This window comes from Punica granatum, chromosome 1 (genome assembly GCF_007655135.1).
Source record: "Punica granatum isolate Tunisia-2019 chromosome 1, ASM765513v2, whole genome shotgun sequence".
In the NCBI taxonomy this organism is placed as follows: domain Eukaryota; kingdom Viridiplantae; phylum Streptophyta; class Magnoliopsida; order Myrtales; family Lythraceae; genus Punica; species Punica granatum.
This window is the reverse complement of record NC_045127.1, coordinates 46,062,252-46,079,457: the sequence shown is the minus strand read 5'-3', so window position 1 is coordinate 46,079,457 and position 17,206 is coordinate 46,062,252. Positions and strand designations below refer to the sequence as shown.

Genomic DNA, 17,206 nt, shown 5'->3' with positions numbered 1-17,206 from the left:
TTTTTGATATTCTTAAATATAAAATCATGATTGTAATATAATAGGCTCTTGGTAAGCCTCCAATTCTACATGAATGAACCGTACTTGCAGCATATGTTCGGTATTAATTTGCATCTTGTTGTACAAGCAAGTCAATACAAAGCGAAATTAATATTATTTAATAGGTTAGCATAACCTTGCATCTCATCGAAAAAATAAAGACATTTTTAACAATATCAAATAAAAAGATATATACTACTTCAATTGGTGAAATATTGAAATAGATAGTCTTTTTATCAATTTGAGTTATTTTTAAATGATTCGAAATTTATTCCCCTTAAATAAAGTATCGCACGCGACTCTTATTACTGGAGAAAATTCATGATCAAGAGAGCTTTATCTCTTGGAAAGCGAATCTCATTAGAATTAAAATTGATCAGACCCATCAAATTTTCAAATATCAGGTGGTGTTCTTCGGGAAGAAAAAATTTTGTATACCTAAATTATGTAAAAAAATTAAGAAATTTATTAAAAGGTTAAGACATAAAAAAGCATGACCTTTGATCAAATTCCTATTTCAAATACAACATTTTAGAAATTACACGGAAAAGCATGACCTTATGACCTTTTACTTTAGTTTCAAATATGACATGACCTCTTATTTTAGATTTAGATCTAACATGACCTTTTAGAAAATCGCCAAAAGACACGACATTTTGATTTAGTTTCAAATTTAGTATCGACCTTTCATTTTTATTTCAAATCTAGCATGACTTTTTTTTGTGCCACGTGGCACAACACGATTGGACGAATGGACCCCACATATTTTTATTTAAAAAAAATTCTAGAAACTAAAAATATCAGAGGGAAGGACCATGACTGAGGAAAATTAGGGAGGGGGCCGACGATGGTAGGCCCAATTGCCTCCCTCCCTTGCTTCATTTTTTTTAAAAAAAATTTAAGAATAATTTTATATTATATAAAAATATGTGATGTTCATCTGTCCAATCATGTTATGTCACGTGGCACCAAAAAAAGTCGTACTAGATTTGGAATAAAAACGAAATGTCATGCTAGATTTGAAACTAAATCAAAAGGTTGCGCCTTTTGTGCGATTTCTGAAAGATCATGCTAGATTTGGAACTAAAACAAAAGGTAATTTTAGATTTGAAATTAAAGCAAAAGGTTATGTTTTTCTATACGATTTCTAAGAAGTTGTGCTAAAAATAGGGATTTGACCAAAGATCGTGTTTTTTTATGTCATTAACCCTTTATTAAATAAAGAGGGTAGGACTTTATTCGTTATGTCTGGATACTTGTATTGTCCTGAGAAAAATTTCAGGATCCATTTGTATGAAATATTTCAAAAAATAAAACAAAATTTTGATTAATTTTTTGACATAGGAAAATCTATTTCATATCAAAATTATCAACTAAAACATGGTTCACACACAAAAAAAAAAAAACTAAAATATGCCGTTCGACGGCATGTATGAACCCTGACAAAATCCAGCGAAACAAATGGCGGGAAAATTCACATGTGCCTATCTCAAACCTCGCACGTGCGGTTTCCCGCTCATCCCCGCTCTTCCTCTCCCATCTATTTTTCCTTTTCTGCAGATCTCTCCGTCTTCCCTCCCCACTCTCACCGTCCTGAATCGGCCATGTCAAGTCAGCCCACCGGCTCCGGCCAACTCATCCCCCTTCCTCCGCCTGAGGCGGACGCCCTCACCGTCTCCGACCAGTCTCAGAAGGCGTGGCACCTCTTCTCGCTCCTCCTCTCGTTGGGCCGCCCTGCCCATCTGCTGGAGCTAGCCTCCCTCTGCACGCTATTCCCCGCGCCGCCCGAGCTCATCCGCTTCCTCTGCGAAATTCCTTACTCGCCGATCCAGCTGAGGAGCGGCCACTGCGTTACGCACTCTCAGACCTCCATAATTGCCATCCGTCAGCTTCTGTCGAACTCGCATCTAGTCGATCCTCCCCGACCGCTGAGGATCGAGAAGGCCTACTACAGGAAGAGGAAGAGGAGCGCGTCTGAGGATGATCTCCTGCTGCTCACGAAGAGGAGAGTGAATCTGTATCCCGAGGAAGGTAGTTTTGACTGTGGATCCGTTTCAGTTTCCACTGTTTCAGTTTCGAAATTAACAACGCGATGAATTGTTTGTGATGGCGGATGAATTTGCACTTTTGCTGCAGGTGTAGATGAATGCTCGATTTGGTGTTTGGCTGGAGGAATTCAAGATCCTTGTAAGAAGGTAGTGTTAAAATCCAGAAACTGAATTTCGTATTATTCGTTCTTTATGTATATGCAGTCTATTTGGTTGCTTATGATTCTGTCTGTCTCAAATACATTGTTTGGATTGTGCTTGAAGATTATAGATCATTCCAGATTTTAGTATCTCGTAACGTGCTTTGCACTTCAAATATGAATCTGCTAGTATTCGTTGCTCCTACGACTTGCATTGGTTGTCATCGTGAGGATTTTGGTTCTAACTCAACCTGCATTCTCGCTTCCCTTATGGGAGTATTGTTGAATGATTTGCCGTGTCGAGACTGGTGGACTGCTATTGACTTGAGGTCATGCAGGTACATTTTCTCATTGGTGGAGATGGAATTACAGCTGAGAGACTGGAGAGAAACTTTCTAGGCGTGAGAAGTGAACTGATGCAGATGCTGCCCTTGTTTGCTAATGTTGCCGGACACTCAACCTGGCAATTAAGGGATGCTGTGGACAAGGAATATCAAGATGGAACAAGAATGAATATGCAGAGAGTTGTTGTGCATAATGCCTGCAAAATTGAAGAAATTTCAGAACAATCAATTCCGGAAATTTCACGATCAGTGATGGCATATCAGGCCACCGATTCAGCACCCATTATTTCCCGTGGAGCATTGAAGGATATTGTTCTGAGCACAGAGGAAAATAAGGGAGAGAAGGGTTGCTTGGGGAGGGAAAACTTTGGAGAGTCATCTAGTGTAGCGACCGAGAAAATGAATGCTCTATTTAACGAGATAGGGTGCATGACCTATGGTAATAAGTCTATAGCTCTTGGAACAAATAAAGACGGAATAACTGCAGAAGCACCACAGAAAGGATTATGTACAGGTCAAGGCAGCAGCTTAAGAGAAGTGGAACACCCTTCTCCACTTCCTAACATCTCTCTATTAGATAGGCAACGTGAAAGTGAATCTAAGAAGCATGAGGTTAAATATGACAATGTGGTTCCACTCATGGAGGGTCAGGAGAATTATCCAGCACTTGAATGCTCTCCATCACAAAAGCCTTTGCTCAAACCGAATGCCAACAGCAGAGCTGTCCATGGGGCTGGAGTTTCCTCTAGGATGCGAGCTCTATACGAATCTTTGGAGCAGAAAAAGGCAGCTTCAGCTCCTCGAGAAAAACAGCAAAATAGAACTCAGAAGTTGATTAATGCTGACCGGAAATTAAAGCATGCAAACACTGCCATTTCTGGTCAAGAAAAAAGGGATAACTCTGCTGCTGCATCTTCCAAAGTGAGCTTCATGTCAATATATACTATATATTAAAAAAATTTCTATTGTTACAAATTCAATGATTGCTTCATTAGTTTATAAGTTGTGCTCTTAGTCTCAAATTAGCCGTACGTGCTTTGTAGGACCAAGCTCAGGTGAAGGTACTGCCGAACTTGGAATCTTATGTGGTAGAAGAGGAAGAAGGTTCAGGTACTGCATGTTTCAGTTATACAAACATGGGTAACTACTTTCCTTACTCATCGGTATTTTCTAATAGCCATCTTTCAAACCAAACATGGCAGGGGGTTATGGCACTGTTTATAGGGCTCATAGAAGAAAAGATGGAAGAATTGTTGCCATAAAATGTAAGTGATACTAATGTATAAGCCATGACGTTCTCATTCCCTGACTTATACACTAAATACATTTGGCCTTTTGTTTATTGCATCTACATGTATGTAATTCACTGAAAATTCTCTGCAAATGCAGATCCTCATGCAAAGGCTCAGGAGCACCATATTGTCAATGAACTAAAGATGCTAGAACGATTTGGGTAAGGGCTTCGACAATGTTACCTTCTTGCTTTGATTTAGTGTAACAAAATGGTGATGATTTATATGCAAGAGCTTCAGGGGCAAAAACTTCATAATTAAATATGAAGGTTGTTTCAAGAGTGGGAACGCTGATTGCTTTGTTTTGGAGCACGTTGAGCATGACAGGCCTGAGGTAACAAATGTCTTCCCTAGCCCAGCGTTCTAAGTTTCTGGCCTGTTTCATCTGCTCTGATGGTCTTCGATTTGATTTCAGGTCCTCAAGAAAGAAATAGATATTCTTCAGCTACAATGGTATGCCTACTGCTTGTTCAGAGCACTTGCAAGTCTGCATAAGCAGGTCAGAATTTTACTGGTGACAGTCTACGAATGTCCTGTTTACACTGGATTTATAAGCCCTTTAATTTTGCAGGGGGTAGTTCACAGGGATGTGAAGCCAGGGAATTTCCTTTTCTCTCACAAGACTAATAAGGGCTATCTTATTGATTTTAACCTTGCCATGGTTAGTGATCTTTCATCTTTTATGCGCACTAGTCCCTGTCGTTTATTCACTTCGTGTAGACGGCAGATTTTGAATTTTTTTCCCTTTTCGTGAATATTTTCAACAGGATCTGCATCAGAAGCATGCAACAAAAAGTGAGTGGCTCATTGGTTTACTTCATAATCCAATATATATTGCTGGCAGCTCCTGGATTAGACCTTGCAAACCTGACTGTTTTGTTCCGCAAGTTTGTTTTGCTCATAATAAATGGTGGAACCTTGGGATGCTTCTACAGATAAACTGAAACTGGGGTGCAATGGAAGCTTTGATCCTCTTCCACTTTCCAATGCTAAACCTCTATCCCCAAGCAAAATGAAGTTCCATGGAGTTAGATCCTTAGGTGCTGTGAGAAAAGATGAAATAAAAGTCTCAAAGTTGCGTTTGGAGGCCAAGAGCTTAAAGAGGAAGTCTATGGATCAGACAAAGGCTGGTAATGATGTGGGCAGTTGGAACACAGTAAGAAGTCAAGGTGCAGAAGGCTCGGGTGTAACCTCTGCTAGGGATGTGACGAGCACTAGGACTGCATCTGCAGAAAGGATGAGGGAACCTCTGCCACGACAAGGTAGGAAGGAGCTTATAAGCCTGTTGCAGAAAACAATGCATACAAATAGCGAAGCATCTAGTGTTCCAGCCCCTATGAGAAAAAGGATAGCTGCCCCTCCAGCAAAAATCGATGACAAGCTGCTGATTATCACTCCAATGCCTGTACATTCAACTGGCATCCCTGTTTGTGGTGCTGGCTTCAGATCAAGCAAAGGTAATTTTTAGGTATAGCACTTGTAGTTGGAAGATCTTTTTTAATACGTGAAGTTGATTACGTTTCACTTCATCTCAGGGGATCACAAGAAAGAAGGACCTTGTGTTGGAACCAAAGGCTTTCGAGCCCCCGAGGTAAGAAGTACTTATTGTGGCAGCCGCAAGTCTAGGTTTATCCCAGCTTGACACTTTATTAACCCGTGCAACACCATAGGATATGACTGCCTCGAGAACATTCACTACTAAAGACGTATGATGCTTTTTCCCGAGAGACAAACGCAACACTAAAATGGCTTGCTCCTAATAATTGTGGCTAAACAACCTTCTGACGCGCAGGCAGAGTGAGTTTAATTTAATCATCCCGGGGCAAATATTCCATACGAGTGTTAAGAGGTTGTATGAGCACAACTATTAGGAGATGTGTGTCAGCTATACTTCAATGAGTGTGTAAGAAACACGTAGGGTCCTTCGTCAAATAATTCGCTCTCATCTTTCATTCCTCAAGTAGCTATTTGCCACATTTTATCCTGCAGGTCTTGTTCAGATCTCCACATCAAGGTCCTAAGCTCGATGTATGGTCAGCAGGGGTCACCTTGCTCTATCTTGTTATTGGAAAAATGCCCTTCTTGGGTGATCCCGAGCAGTATGAATACTTGCCTTTAAGACTACAACCATTTAATCCCATTTGAAATTTGCTAACTCACAGGTCTCCTTGCAGGAATATTAAGGATATCGCAAAGTTAAGGGGTAGTGAAGACCTATGGGAAGTGGCTAAGCTACACAACCGTGAGCTGTCATTCCCAGTGGTACCCGAAACTAGAATCTTTTACCCGTGTGAATATATTATGGTAATTAATGTCACTCCTGATAGTAAATTACATGATATTGTGATAGGACCTCTATGATGCACAGCACTTGATGGCCACGAATTTACGGGATTGGTGCCGGAGAAACACAAGGAGACCGGACTTCCTCGAGGTGGTCCCTAGCTCATTCTTCGATCTTCTAGACAAGTGCTTGTCGGTGAATCCTAGGTTGAGAATCACCGCAGAGGAAGCTCTCAAGCATGAGTTCTTTGTACCGTGCCACGAGGAGCTAAGGAAGCAGAAGCTGCTCAGGCGGGACTATCCTTTGGAACCCGAAATTAGCCACCCCATCCATAGATACAAAACAAATTTATTACCGACGGCTGAAATTTGACAGTAACTTGTCTCCTCAGCCAATCTCTTATTGGAAAAGTTAAGTCCCATAAGAAATTGATTCCCATTATTAGCTTTGTACATGTAACATCATGTTTGTGTAAGTTTCTTATTCTTTCATGTCCAATGTAAATGTACATCGCGTCGGACCAATCTGGCTATTTGGCGAAGTCGGACACTTCTCTTCGCATCTACTATAATGTTCAAGTCTCATAGAGCAACTTTCTCGCTTCCTCTTAGTGAGGTCGAGGTCCGAACAAATTGTTACATTAGGGGAACTGATGCTTCCTGTTAACATACATAAACAGCCATAAATATACGTGATGGGTATGTGTGGGCTCGTATGTTTGAGGAGAACATGATTCCGGGGATGCTAAAGGGAGTGATGGCCACAAGATAATTAGTGTAAATAGCATGTTGAATGACCGTTGAGCAACAATATTCATAGGAATCGGTTTGGGATGAAGCCCCAGTTATAAGCTGAGCACGGCTTGCCGTCCTTTGCCGGTCGGATCCATGGATAGTTATCAGACATCCAAAATACGGTTCAACTCTGTCCTGCACATAACACCGTTCTAGCTGGTTGAAGGACATATAACTCGTTGATCGCCAGAATATGGATATGATTATGATATAAGAAGTGATTAACTCGATCAGCATTGACATAGCTATGTTGAGACTAAGGGGCCAGTCTCGAGAGTAGATTATCTCTCGTGCACACTGGTTATTTTCTTCACTGTAAGTGCCAAACGGATTGAGATCCGATGCCTAAAAAATTTTGAAGAGGAATTACCCACTCTTTACTGTCAGCATGAATCACGGCGTTCGGTTTCCTTTGAAAGAGAAATTGCAACGGATGGACCCAGTGATCATCTTCCAGTCCGTCCATGTACTGAGATTATTCAGAAGCACTTTGCTGTCCTCATCATTTGTGTAGTTTTTCCCAATCCTAATCGATCCAAACCGTCATGTTCCTGACCAGCAAAAGAGGGTTGGTTCGCTTATGGCCACAATCACTTGAAGAAGCCTCATCAGCCTTCCAAATCAGATGGTCCTACAGATTTGTAGATCGCCATTCATATGGTCCGAATGCTTGCAGCTCACAGATTATTTTTCCCGTTCAATTTCTGCAGAATTTGTACACTAAAGCGATGGATTGTGCTCAAGGTTCAGAGGCAGTTCATCTCCGAATTCAATTTACTCCCATCTCCACGACAGATCAATCCAGAAACTCAAGTAAAGCAAAGAGCGACGGTTAAGTGAACAGATAGTATTTGCTACAGATATCAGTTTCCTAACATATTCAGAATAGTGCCAGAATAGCCATATCGGCTTACAAAACGTGACTGGTGCTGCTCCTATTTTCTTCAGGCAGAGACTTGTAAGATGATCCTAAATTGTATGATTCCGATATAAGAAACCCATTCCATATTCCAATACACATCCAGTGGACCAAAGAATTTCTCCTCGGCTCACAGCTTCCTCACGGCCTTTCAAGTCCAACCACCACTCCCAGTCCCTGAGCATGAGCAATGATCTCCTGCTACGCTTCTTCTTTGCCTTTAGATTCTCGCTCACCAAAATCATCACTGCAAATCGACCTCTGAGATGTTTTCTCCGTTCCCTCTGTGACCTTAGTTTTCTCAACAATTTTTCCTGTCGAAAAAGGTTTTGTATTCCTGGGACTAAAGATTTGTGTATGAGATAGTGATTTGCTGTTCTTTTGCTTGCTCTCCATCCTCAAATCCTGTTTGCTTCTACAAGGAGATGAGGGGGACCTGGAATCCCGACCCCCACTGAAACTAGAGTCAACTCGACTAGACCCCTTAGGTGGTGATCTAGACACGCAGCTTATCCTTCTCCAGTTCTTCCCGCTCCTGCTCCTTTGGCTTCTCCTTTTCCTGCTTCCGCTTCTGCTCCGGTGTATTTGTCTTTCCATGCTCATGCTCTGGCTCCTTCTCCTGTGGCTTCTCCTTTCCCTGCTTCTGCTTTGGTGCCTATGTCTTTCCCTGCTCTTGCTCTTGCTCCCGTGTCTTCTTCGTTCCCTGCTCCTGCATCTCCTTCTGTCCCTGCTGCTTCTGCTCCTGTGCATTCGTCTTTCCATGCTCCTACTCCTGTGGCTTCTCCTTTCCCTGCTCCTGCTCTTGCTCCTGCTCCTGTGGCTTCTCTGTCTTTCCTTACTCCTGCTTCTGCTCCTGTGTCTCTGTCTTTTTCCACTCCTGTGTCTTCGTCTTTCCCTGCTCCTGCTCCTGCTCCTGGGACTTCTTTCCCTGCTCCTGCTCCTATGTTTGCTTCCACTTTCATTACCTTTCCTACTTCTCATCTCCTTGGTCTCTCGGCTTCTTGATTGACCATTCTCCTCATCATTGCCTTCTTTCTCAAGCCTTATAGGAGAGATAGGTATCGATTTGGATCTCAATAACTTTGAAGTTAAATCCAGTGACTGCAGCTCCACTCCCTCAATGAGCCTACAGACAAGCCAAGGAGTTTTAAACAAACACACAATGCACAAAAACTATTTTTGTACTTTTTGCAAACCGAGAAGTTAGAACAGATATACACAAATGCAGTAAACCTGTACAGGGAGAGGAAGAAAAAAAAGAGTTCTTTGGTAGGTTATCAACGACTTTTTATTCTAAATTATACCTCCTGGAGCTCAATTCCTTCACAAGATCTACCATGGAAGTATCAGTTTCTTCTTTTAACAGTTTCGCAGCTTCGTTAGCCCCTGCTGCAGCTTGCAAAGCTGCTTCCTTTATGCTGGCCTCCATTGCAACAGCTTGTTGCTGGTATTGGAGCTGCTCGTCTATTAATGACTGTTCAAACTCATATTGCCATAATAATAGGGCATGGCTCGAGATGGGCTCATGGGCACTTAGATTAGACTCGCTTTCCATGTTAACCGCATTTTTAGGAGGTATTTCATTAGTATTCATTTGATGAAACGACAACTCCCTTGTGCAATCAGAGGCCCCTCTAAACCTGCAATCATCAAAAACAGAAAAGAAAATTGGAGATGCATTATGCATTTTGAAGCCTAAACAAGTAGTGTGTTTCAAACTAAGATACCTCGAACCAAATAAAAATTAAGCAATCAGAATCCAGAAAATCACTCATTTCACTACTTTCCATAGTCTAACACATACAGCCTCCCAAATGTTCGTTCTTTGCTGTAGCCTGCAGTTTTGAAAGGCAGAAACATTGCTAACTTGTCGTGATTTCCAAGGGAAATGCTTCTTTGCATAATATGGCAAACAGACAAAGCGAATGTGGGTCTAACAAATATTAGCCAGTAGCTCTCCTCCACTACTAAATCACTGGCATGTAAAGAACATCAAAGTTCAAATATTGTCCACTGCTAGCATGAACATTGAAAATCATTCCGGAAGTTGATTGGTTCAGATATTAACCAAGAATTCCAAGTTCATTGGGTTTGTATCGTGATTTATACCATAATATTAAATCGATGCATATAAAAAGGACTATTATACGTGGAGCTGCTTCTCATAGCATTCATGCCCTTGTTCAACCGATGGAACCTTTCTCTAAGCCTAATAATGTTCTCAATCGGCTCACCAGAACTGACCCCGACCACTCTCCGGGGCATCTCCCAAAAACGAGGAGAACAGAGGAAGGGAGCAAGAAGATCTCTCAAGAACATGAAATCCCCTCAACTCCGAAGGACAAGATAAAAGCTTTACAGTGGAAAGGGTTTTCCTTCCACTCATCAGAAGACTCTACATATACATATATATATATATATATATATATATTTATTTATTTATTTATATGTACGATATGGAATAAACAAACAGGTCAAAGACAAAGAAGATCAGAGGCCGGAGACTTAAGACATGCATTAGAACAAGAAGCCAGCGAAAGGAAAATGTGGGCACTACCATGATCAACTGAGGAACAGAAGGATCGGTGCGTCCGACATAAACAAGCGAAATAAAACAAGAAGATTTTTCGATTTCTCACACTATCGCTCTTCACACAACGCTGTGCCAGAGAGCCTCACAAATCAGCACACACACCATATTTCTGCAAACAAGATAATGCTACGGATTGCCATAGAAATGGACGGCCAAAACACAAAAACCCTGAAAAGTACTCACCGGAGGAGGAAGAGGAAGGACGTGGGCGATCACAGAGAAGAGAGGCAGCTGCACGGCAGAAATATATATGATCGGGGTTGGGGGGTTGAATGGAACGACAGGGCTGCAATTTCCTGCAATGATGCTACTGCATATCAATGTCCTGCAATGGTACGGCCTTCGTGTCTATCTCCCTTTTCATTTGTGGGGAGATTTTCCTTCTTTTTTTTTTTTTTTTTGTTACAAACGAAATCAATGGTTCTAGAAGAGGATAAATATGATCGGGAAAATATGAAGGCACGATGCGTCCTTCTTAAGAATTGAATCGGGAATCTCTTTGGATCTCCCGACAAATATTTTATGCATGCGATGTTGAAATTCCGATTTTGGAGTAGGATGATCGAGCATGACTTAGGTGCGTTTCAATGCGTTGTGGAAAAATTCCCTGACTACAATTCGAGATGCAGAATGAGACCTTCTCCTCTCATGCCAATTCGAGCTTCCAACTTAGTACACGTACTAGATGTCATCCACTTATTTGTCTGTGTGGTGTTTACGGTTTAACCAGTGTCACCGATCATTCGTTTACAAACTATGATGACAATGATTGTGATAAGGTTTGAGATTCAAAATGAACTGAAAACTTGCCTTGAACTAAATGATCATTTTTCCAGTCATGTATAGGAGTACATGAGTCTCACTGATAAAAATCAAACCGTAAATCTCGTATATCTAAATCAATGCCTTGTATTACTGCATTCAAATCCTTTCTCAACTGGGACCAAGTGAATTTGGTTCATGGAGAAAAAATTGAGAAAACTATCAATTTAGTCCTCGAAATATCATATTACCATCAATTTAGTCCTTCAAAGATTTTTGCCCTCAATATGGTCCTTCAAAGATCATATTGCCATTAATTTGATCCTTCAAAGATATTTGCCACCAATATGGTCCTTTAAAGATCATAATTGCTTAATTCTGTCAAATAATTTTTATGAAAGTTAAAAAAAATAGAAAAAAAAGTTTTAGACAGAAGAAAAATTTCTCTCTGTCTCTCTCATGCTTTCTTTGTAACACTTAGTATGTATATGTTCATGCTGAAAATGTACGTATCTATTTAGTTTTTTTGTTCTTCTTCTCAGTATTAATAGGAAAGATGGAGATGAATGAAGATGGAGGTGGATATGGAAACTATTAGGCGGTTGATAGAATCAGAGCGTATGTGTTGGAGTTCAGAAATATTGTCGATTTTTTGTTTCAGCAGATAGATTTTTTTTTCTTTTTTTAATAGAAATTATTTGACGGAGTTAACCAATACTAACTGTGTTTTAACGAAGGATTAATTTGATGGACGGAATGATCTTTGAAGAACCATATTAATAACAAAAATCTTTGAATTACCAAAATTGATAGCAATATGATATTCAAAGGATTATAATGATGGCAAAAATCTTTGAATGACCAAATTGATGGCAATAAGATCTTTAAAGGACTATTTTGATGGAAAAAATCTTTGAAAGATCAAATTGATAACACTATGATCTTTGAAGGACCACATTGATTGTTTTCTTAGGAAAAAATTTGGATGATAAATCCCTTTCTTAAAACTCTTTTGCCGTGGGGGAGATTTTATTTGGCACCTTGAATTTTGGTCCTTGGAGCATTTTGCATCCTAAAAGTTTCATTTTCTCAATATTGTACCTTTTGGCCTTAAGATTGTTAGGGGCCGTTTGGATTCGGAATTAAAGTTACTTTGATTTTGATTTTAATTTTGATTGTGGAAAAAGACAAATGAGATGTGATTATAAATTTGACTTGGGAAATGTGTGTTTTTGTTGTGTAGTGTGTTAAGTTAAAGTTAAAGTTAAAATTTTTGAATTGGAAAATGTATATTTTTGTTGTGTAGTGTGTTGAGTTAAAGTTAAAATCAACGAACTCTGAATCCAAACGGGACATTATTATTTTGTTTTATAGGATAATAGCCTTGAGATTATTGTCCACTCTAAAATACTTTTTGGCCCAATATACTATAAATGTTGGGCTTCTTTTATTTCATTTTGCATGATTTACACTTCTATTTACAATTTGATAGAAAATGTCATAAATGACCTCAATGACTTTACCCGTTAACAGTCGCATTCGCATAGGATGTTCTCAACTCCTCCCAGTGATCTCATAGAGCTTAAATCTATTTTCCACCAAAATACTTGTCAGTTATCACCGAAGGAGTCAGGCTGGGAGGGTTTTGACTGAGCTATAATATACTGATGTATAATGGGACAAATCTCTGTCCTTACTTTGGGGTGCATATTGGGACAATGAAAACCTCAGGGAGTAAAATGGTCCTAACAAAAAACTTTTAGGTGCATTTTGGAATAATAAGATTTTCTGGGAGCAAGATAGTACTAAGACCGAATTTGAGGGTGCAAAATAAAAATTTCCCCTTCTTGTCATCTCGTACACCGTCGGGGTCCAAAAGCTCGCTTCTCACTTCCTCCACCTCCGGCCAACCTATTACCAACGAACCGCGCTGACCGACCCAGTCGTCTCTCCGCCACGGCAGAAGCTGGGACAGAAGCTCGGGTTAGCCGTCGAATGGCCTCGGCGTAGAAAGCCGCAATTCTTCTTGATTTCGATCTGGGGTCAGTTCCACTCTCTCCTCTCTACTTTAGTGTGCGCGTGTATGATTGAGTGCTGTAGTTGAGTAGAGTTGGAAGAGATTTATGCTATTGTGGGTTTTAGAAGTCGTGGGCTGATGACCCATCTAGCTCAAATTCAGGGATTTGGGACTATTTCTGGATCTGCAAATGGTTGAATTTTGCCGTGGGACAGTGCTCTGTTGGGTGAGATCGAAATTTTGGAATAGGGGTGGGGATGAGGTTGTGTGTAATCTCTCTCAGTGAATCAAGATTTACTATGGCCGCTGGGAAGTTTCTTAAAACATGTCCTTGAGATCAGTTTTTCACTTGAGTGGATTCGGACGCCTCTGTTTGTTCAGTGTACAATGGTGCGGTGTGGTGCCGGGAATGCTCAATAATCGCTTTTGTGCTTGGACCACGAGATTTCTTTGAGAGCTCTTTGAAGCAAAGAGTCTAGTTTTGTTACGATCCGACCAAGGTAGCCATTTTTCATGAAACCAAACTAATGATGATATTAGCAATACCCAGAATCGGAACATTAATGTAAGGCTTTGAGGCTGCAGGAAATTTGAGCGTTAACCTATCTTTGCAGATCTTTTCTGTTTTGCTGAGGGTTGAGTACTATGAATAAGCTTATTGAGTTTGGAAGAAAAGCCCTGTTCTATGCAAGGGTGCTCTCTGGATATGAAGAAAGGAGGATAAGATCTTTCAGGTTGCAGCTCGAGAATCGTATCAAACAGGTGATTGTCTGACTTCAATGCCATCTCTATTGATGCGTTCTGCTCTGTTAAGAGTGTGAAGTAACCACAGTATAGTTTTCTGTGAGAAGCTGTCTTCTCATTCTCTTGAGTAGATTATGGTGAGAAGAGGGTATATTTACAATCACGAGTTCTTGATATTTGTGTAATATTTAACTTGGTTTGTATCAACTGAAGTTACGGATCTCTTTGAACTTTTGTGAATTATGTCATAGCGTGCATTTTTCATGCCAGTGAACATCAATACCTTCATGTTTGGATAACTAGATACACGATCTAAGGTCCATCTATTGTTGTGTTCATATTATAATGTCTTATATATGATGCAAACTTATCGTCTTATTTTTCTTTTCCACCCACATTTAGCTCTGAAACACTATGAAGATTTGCATTGCGACTGCTTTTGGCACCGTTCAAATGCTTTTCGACTATCATTGTTTTCATCAATATCTTTGCTGATATCCGCGTAAAAAATAATTGCTTTGATAGGGACGTGAGCTGAACTTTGATTCTGACTGAAAGTCTAGTAGTCTTGCTTATGTTACACTACTAGTTTGTTAAGCCTGTCATATATCCCATGTACGCACTGAAGGTAATCATTTGTTCGTACTTTGTTATTGATGTTTTGTTCCTTTTGTCATGTACTCTCTCTGAACATCGTTCCATATGATTCTAAGCTTTGAACGGATATGTTTTTGTTTCTGTGTATCACCAAGGAGGAAGTCCACACATGTCCTGGAGATAGGATTTGCATGGTTGATGATACTTGAATATGCTACTTCTTCTCGGGTTTGTCTTATTTTTAAGTTGATAAATTTGGCCCCTATTTCAAGGATATCTTTGAAGCACTGATTTATCATACTGTAAACATCATTTTGTGCCCCCTCTTAAATCTCTAGATTTTAGTTCCTCTGGTCTCTCTCTCATATGGGACTTCAATTCAGGTCCTTGACCTTTCATGTTGACTTGTATCGGACTTCAAACATGCAGGCTCAGGAAAAAAGAGCAGCTGTAAATAAGGTTCCGGAGCAAATTATTCTATCCGAGGTTCGCCGTATGGTTGAAGAGATGCAAGCATTAAATAAGAAGCTTGAAGAAACGGTAAGCAATCACTGGAAACCTTTCTGTCTGCACCAGTCTCTAGATTCTCAGTCAGGTCAGGTTGTAATTTTCTATTACTGAAACAGGAAGCTGCCATCGAAGAGTACTTCGGGCCAATTGACAAGCAAGCTGAGATGATCATGAAAATGCAGCTTGAGGGAGAGGAGAAGACAATGAAGGAGATGATGAAAGCCATGCAGAGGCAGACCTTGCTTGAGAAAGAGGCGATGGAGAAATTCGCGAAAGTGAATCAAGCTGGAGAACCGAACCAACCCAAGCAGAGTGCTGATGAAGAGAAGGCAGCAAACTCTTGAGCAGGCCATGCAAAGCATCAACCTTCTCCAATGTGATGCCAACACGTAGGTAGATACAATAAGAATTGATGTCTGAAAACAAAATTTGTGCATTATAAATGCATTTTTGGTCATAAAACCCCTAGGTAGAATCTGAATAGCCATCCAAGTGTTTGGTCTCTCCTTTTAGTTAGAATACATTTCTTGGAGCAGTTACCCCATGTTCGAGCCATCTCCGTTCGGTTCTATTTGGGTTTGAGAAGCAATATTCATTTGTTTGAACTGTTGGGCCTGCTGGACCATCAGGACCGGATAACTGGTTCCGATCTTATCATGTCAATATAATAGGTAGGAAAACAAAAAAAATGAGTCGATGGAATCTTCGGACGTATCTCGGTTTTCTACTTGCAAAATTTACTTTGCAAAATGGGATGACTTTTCTGCCTTCTATTCAGTAAGCTTTCAGAAAAAGTGGTATTTTATTGTGAAGATACTCCAACGTTTCTCTCTTGCTTAGTTTAGTGAAAAAAACATAAAGGGCTTAAAGTTGGTTGATTTCCCTAATCCATGCTTTGCATCTTGTCGATTGAAATCCTTATCAGAGCCCACCGCCCTTCTTAGTGTCGATCCTAGTTGAATTTTCTTGCTTTTGGTCCCCAACTGAGATATCCGTTCGCTACTGAAAGCAAGAGTTACTACTTGAAGTCATCCTCGGTTCATAAAGTCAAGTTACCAAATGCAAATTCATTTCCGGAAAAGCCGAAGAGATGACAGGCTTAGCAAGCTCGTTACGTATAAAATTCGTATTAATCAGGAAATGCTTTGTGCAAGTTGCAGAGTGGGACATGATAGCTCTTAGCTCATTCTCATTGGAGCTTGCAAACATAGTTATCTTTTCACGGTGTCTAATGTCACTTTCATAGGCTATGTATTATACAGGTATGAACACACACACACACATATATAAGAAGTTTTATGAGTATGTATGTGCTGAAAATGAACAGGATTGACAAAGTATACTGTTGCTTACAATCGAAGCAATGTTGAATAGTGTATTTACCATAACTAGGGGTCACATGGTCCAGGAACATAAATCTATGAAGACCTTCTATCTTTTTGCATTTTTATTGGACTCTTTGTTCTCTTAAATTCAACTTCAGAGGATCCCGACTCTCCATCGGAGGGAAATACTGATTTGGCACGAGCAAATGGAAGGTTATATTGGGAAAATTCATTTAGGATTCAAGGAACTAGTGGAGTGGTTATACATCGAGCCGTAGATGCTTAATTGATTGTGAGAAATTCTCAGAACAAATTATGGACAAAAAGTGAAAAATATAAAAGAATTGAAAAGGAACAGAGACAGAGAGATAGAGGCTTTGATTGAATCAAAAGATAAGAATAGTTGGCCTCAATAAAGAAATCTGAGAGAGGGTGGAAAGAAGTACAAAATAAGAAGTGTTGGAAAGAAGGAAAAAAAAAAAAGACCCATTTCCATAGCTCAAAGCTAATGTGAAAGCAACCCCCTCTCTTCATCATATGCCCAAAAAAAGAAAATAAATCCTACCTAAACAAAAAAGAAAAAGAAAAAAAAAAGCATATTCAGGGGGAACGCCAGCAAGTAATCAAAGAACTAATAATACGAAGATCATTTTATGCACCTTTCGGTTCATCGAATAACATTTTAATCAACTTCACGCCTACAGTCGTTTTTCTTTTACGATGGATCCATAACATAGGTTTTGTGTACTATAATGATTCTTACTCATATCAATTCTTGAAACCATTTGCTCATTTATT

At 40.0% G+C, this 17,206-nt stretch overlaps 3 protein-coding genes across 5 annotated transcripts; 2 read left to right on the top strand and 1 right to left on the bottom strand.

Moving 5' to 3' along the window:
* Window positions 1-1,552: 1,552 nt before the first annotated feature.
* Window positions 1,553-6,712, top strand: LOC116200699. The gene is made up of 15 exons (XM_031531555.1): window positions 1,553-2,070; window positions 2,176-2,234; window positions 2,566-3,492; window positions 3,615-3,681; window positions 3,774-3,836; window positions 3,961-4,024; window positions 4,104-4,197; window positions 4,279-4,362; window positions 4,435-4,524; window positions 4,631-4,658; window positions 4,799-5,320; window positions 5,399-5,454; window positions 5,853-5,962; window positions 6,038-6,125; window positions 6,214-6,712. The coding sequence occupies exons 1-15, from the start codon at window positions 1,644-1,646 to the stop codon at window positions 6,517-6,519; spliced, it is 2,985 nt and encodes a 994-aa protein (XP_031387415.1). The 5' UTR covers window positions 1,553-1,643; the 3' UTR covers window positions 6,520-6,712.
* A 980-nt stretch (window positions 6,713-7,692) lies between these two features.
* LOC116200709 (arginine/serine-rich coiled-coil protein 2-like) lies at window positions 7,693-11,042 on the bottom strand. Its single transcript, XM_031531567.1, has 3 exons — window positions 10,637-11,042; window positions 9,165-9,500; window positions 7,693-8,986 (listed from the first exon to the last, which is right to left on the bottom strand). The coding sequence occupies exons 2-3, from the start codon at window positions 9,452-9,454 to the stop codon at window positions 8,062-8,064; spliced, it is 1,215 nt and encodes a 404-aa protein (XP_031387427.1). The 5' UTR covers window positions 9,455-9,500; window positions 10,637-11,042; the 3' UTR covers window positions 7,693-8,061.
* A 2,047-nt stretch (window positions 11,043-13,089) lies between these two features.
* LOC116200717 lies at window positions 13,090-15,785 on the top strand. Of its 3 annotated transcripts, XM_031531594.1 has the most exons (5): window positions 13,090-13,257; window positions 13,614-13,732; window positions 13,847-13,994; window positions 15,003-15,113; window positions 15,200-15,785. In XM_031531594.1, the coding sequence occupies exons 3-5, from the start codon at window positions 13,878-13,880 to the stop codon at window positions 15,425-15,427; spliced, it is 456 nt and encodes a 151-aa protein (XP_031387454.1). In that variant the 5' UTR covers window positions 13,090-13,257; window positions 13,614-13,732; window positions 13,847-13,877; the 3' UTR covers window positions 15,428-15,785. The 3 variants fall into 3 exon arrangements, with proteins under 3 accessions (XP_031387454.1, XP_031387445.1, XP_031387438.1); XM_031531585.1 differs by lacking the exon at window positions 13,614-13,732; XM_031531578.1 differs by lacking the exons at window positions 13,090-13,257; window positions 13,614-13,732 and adding an exon at window positions 14,502-14,801 and having other exon boundaries at window positions 13,859-13,994.
* Window positions 15,786-17,206: the final 1,421 nt, after the last annotated feature.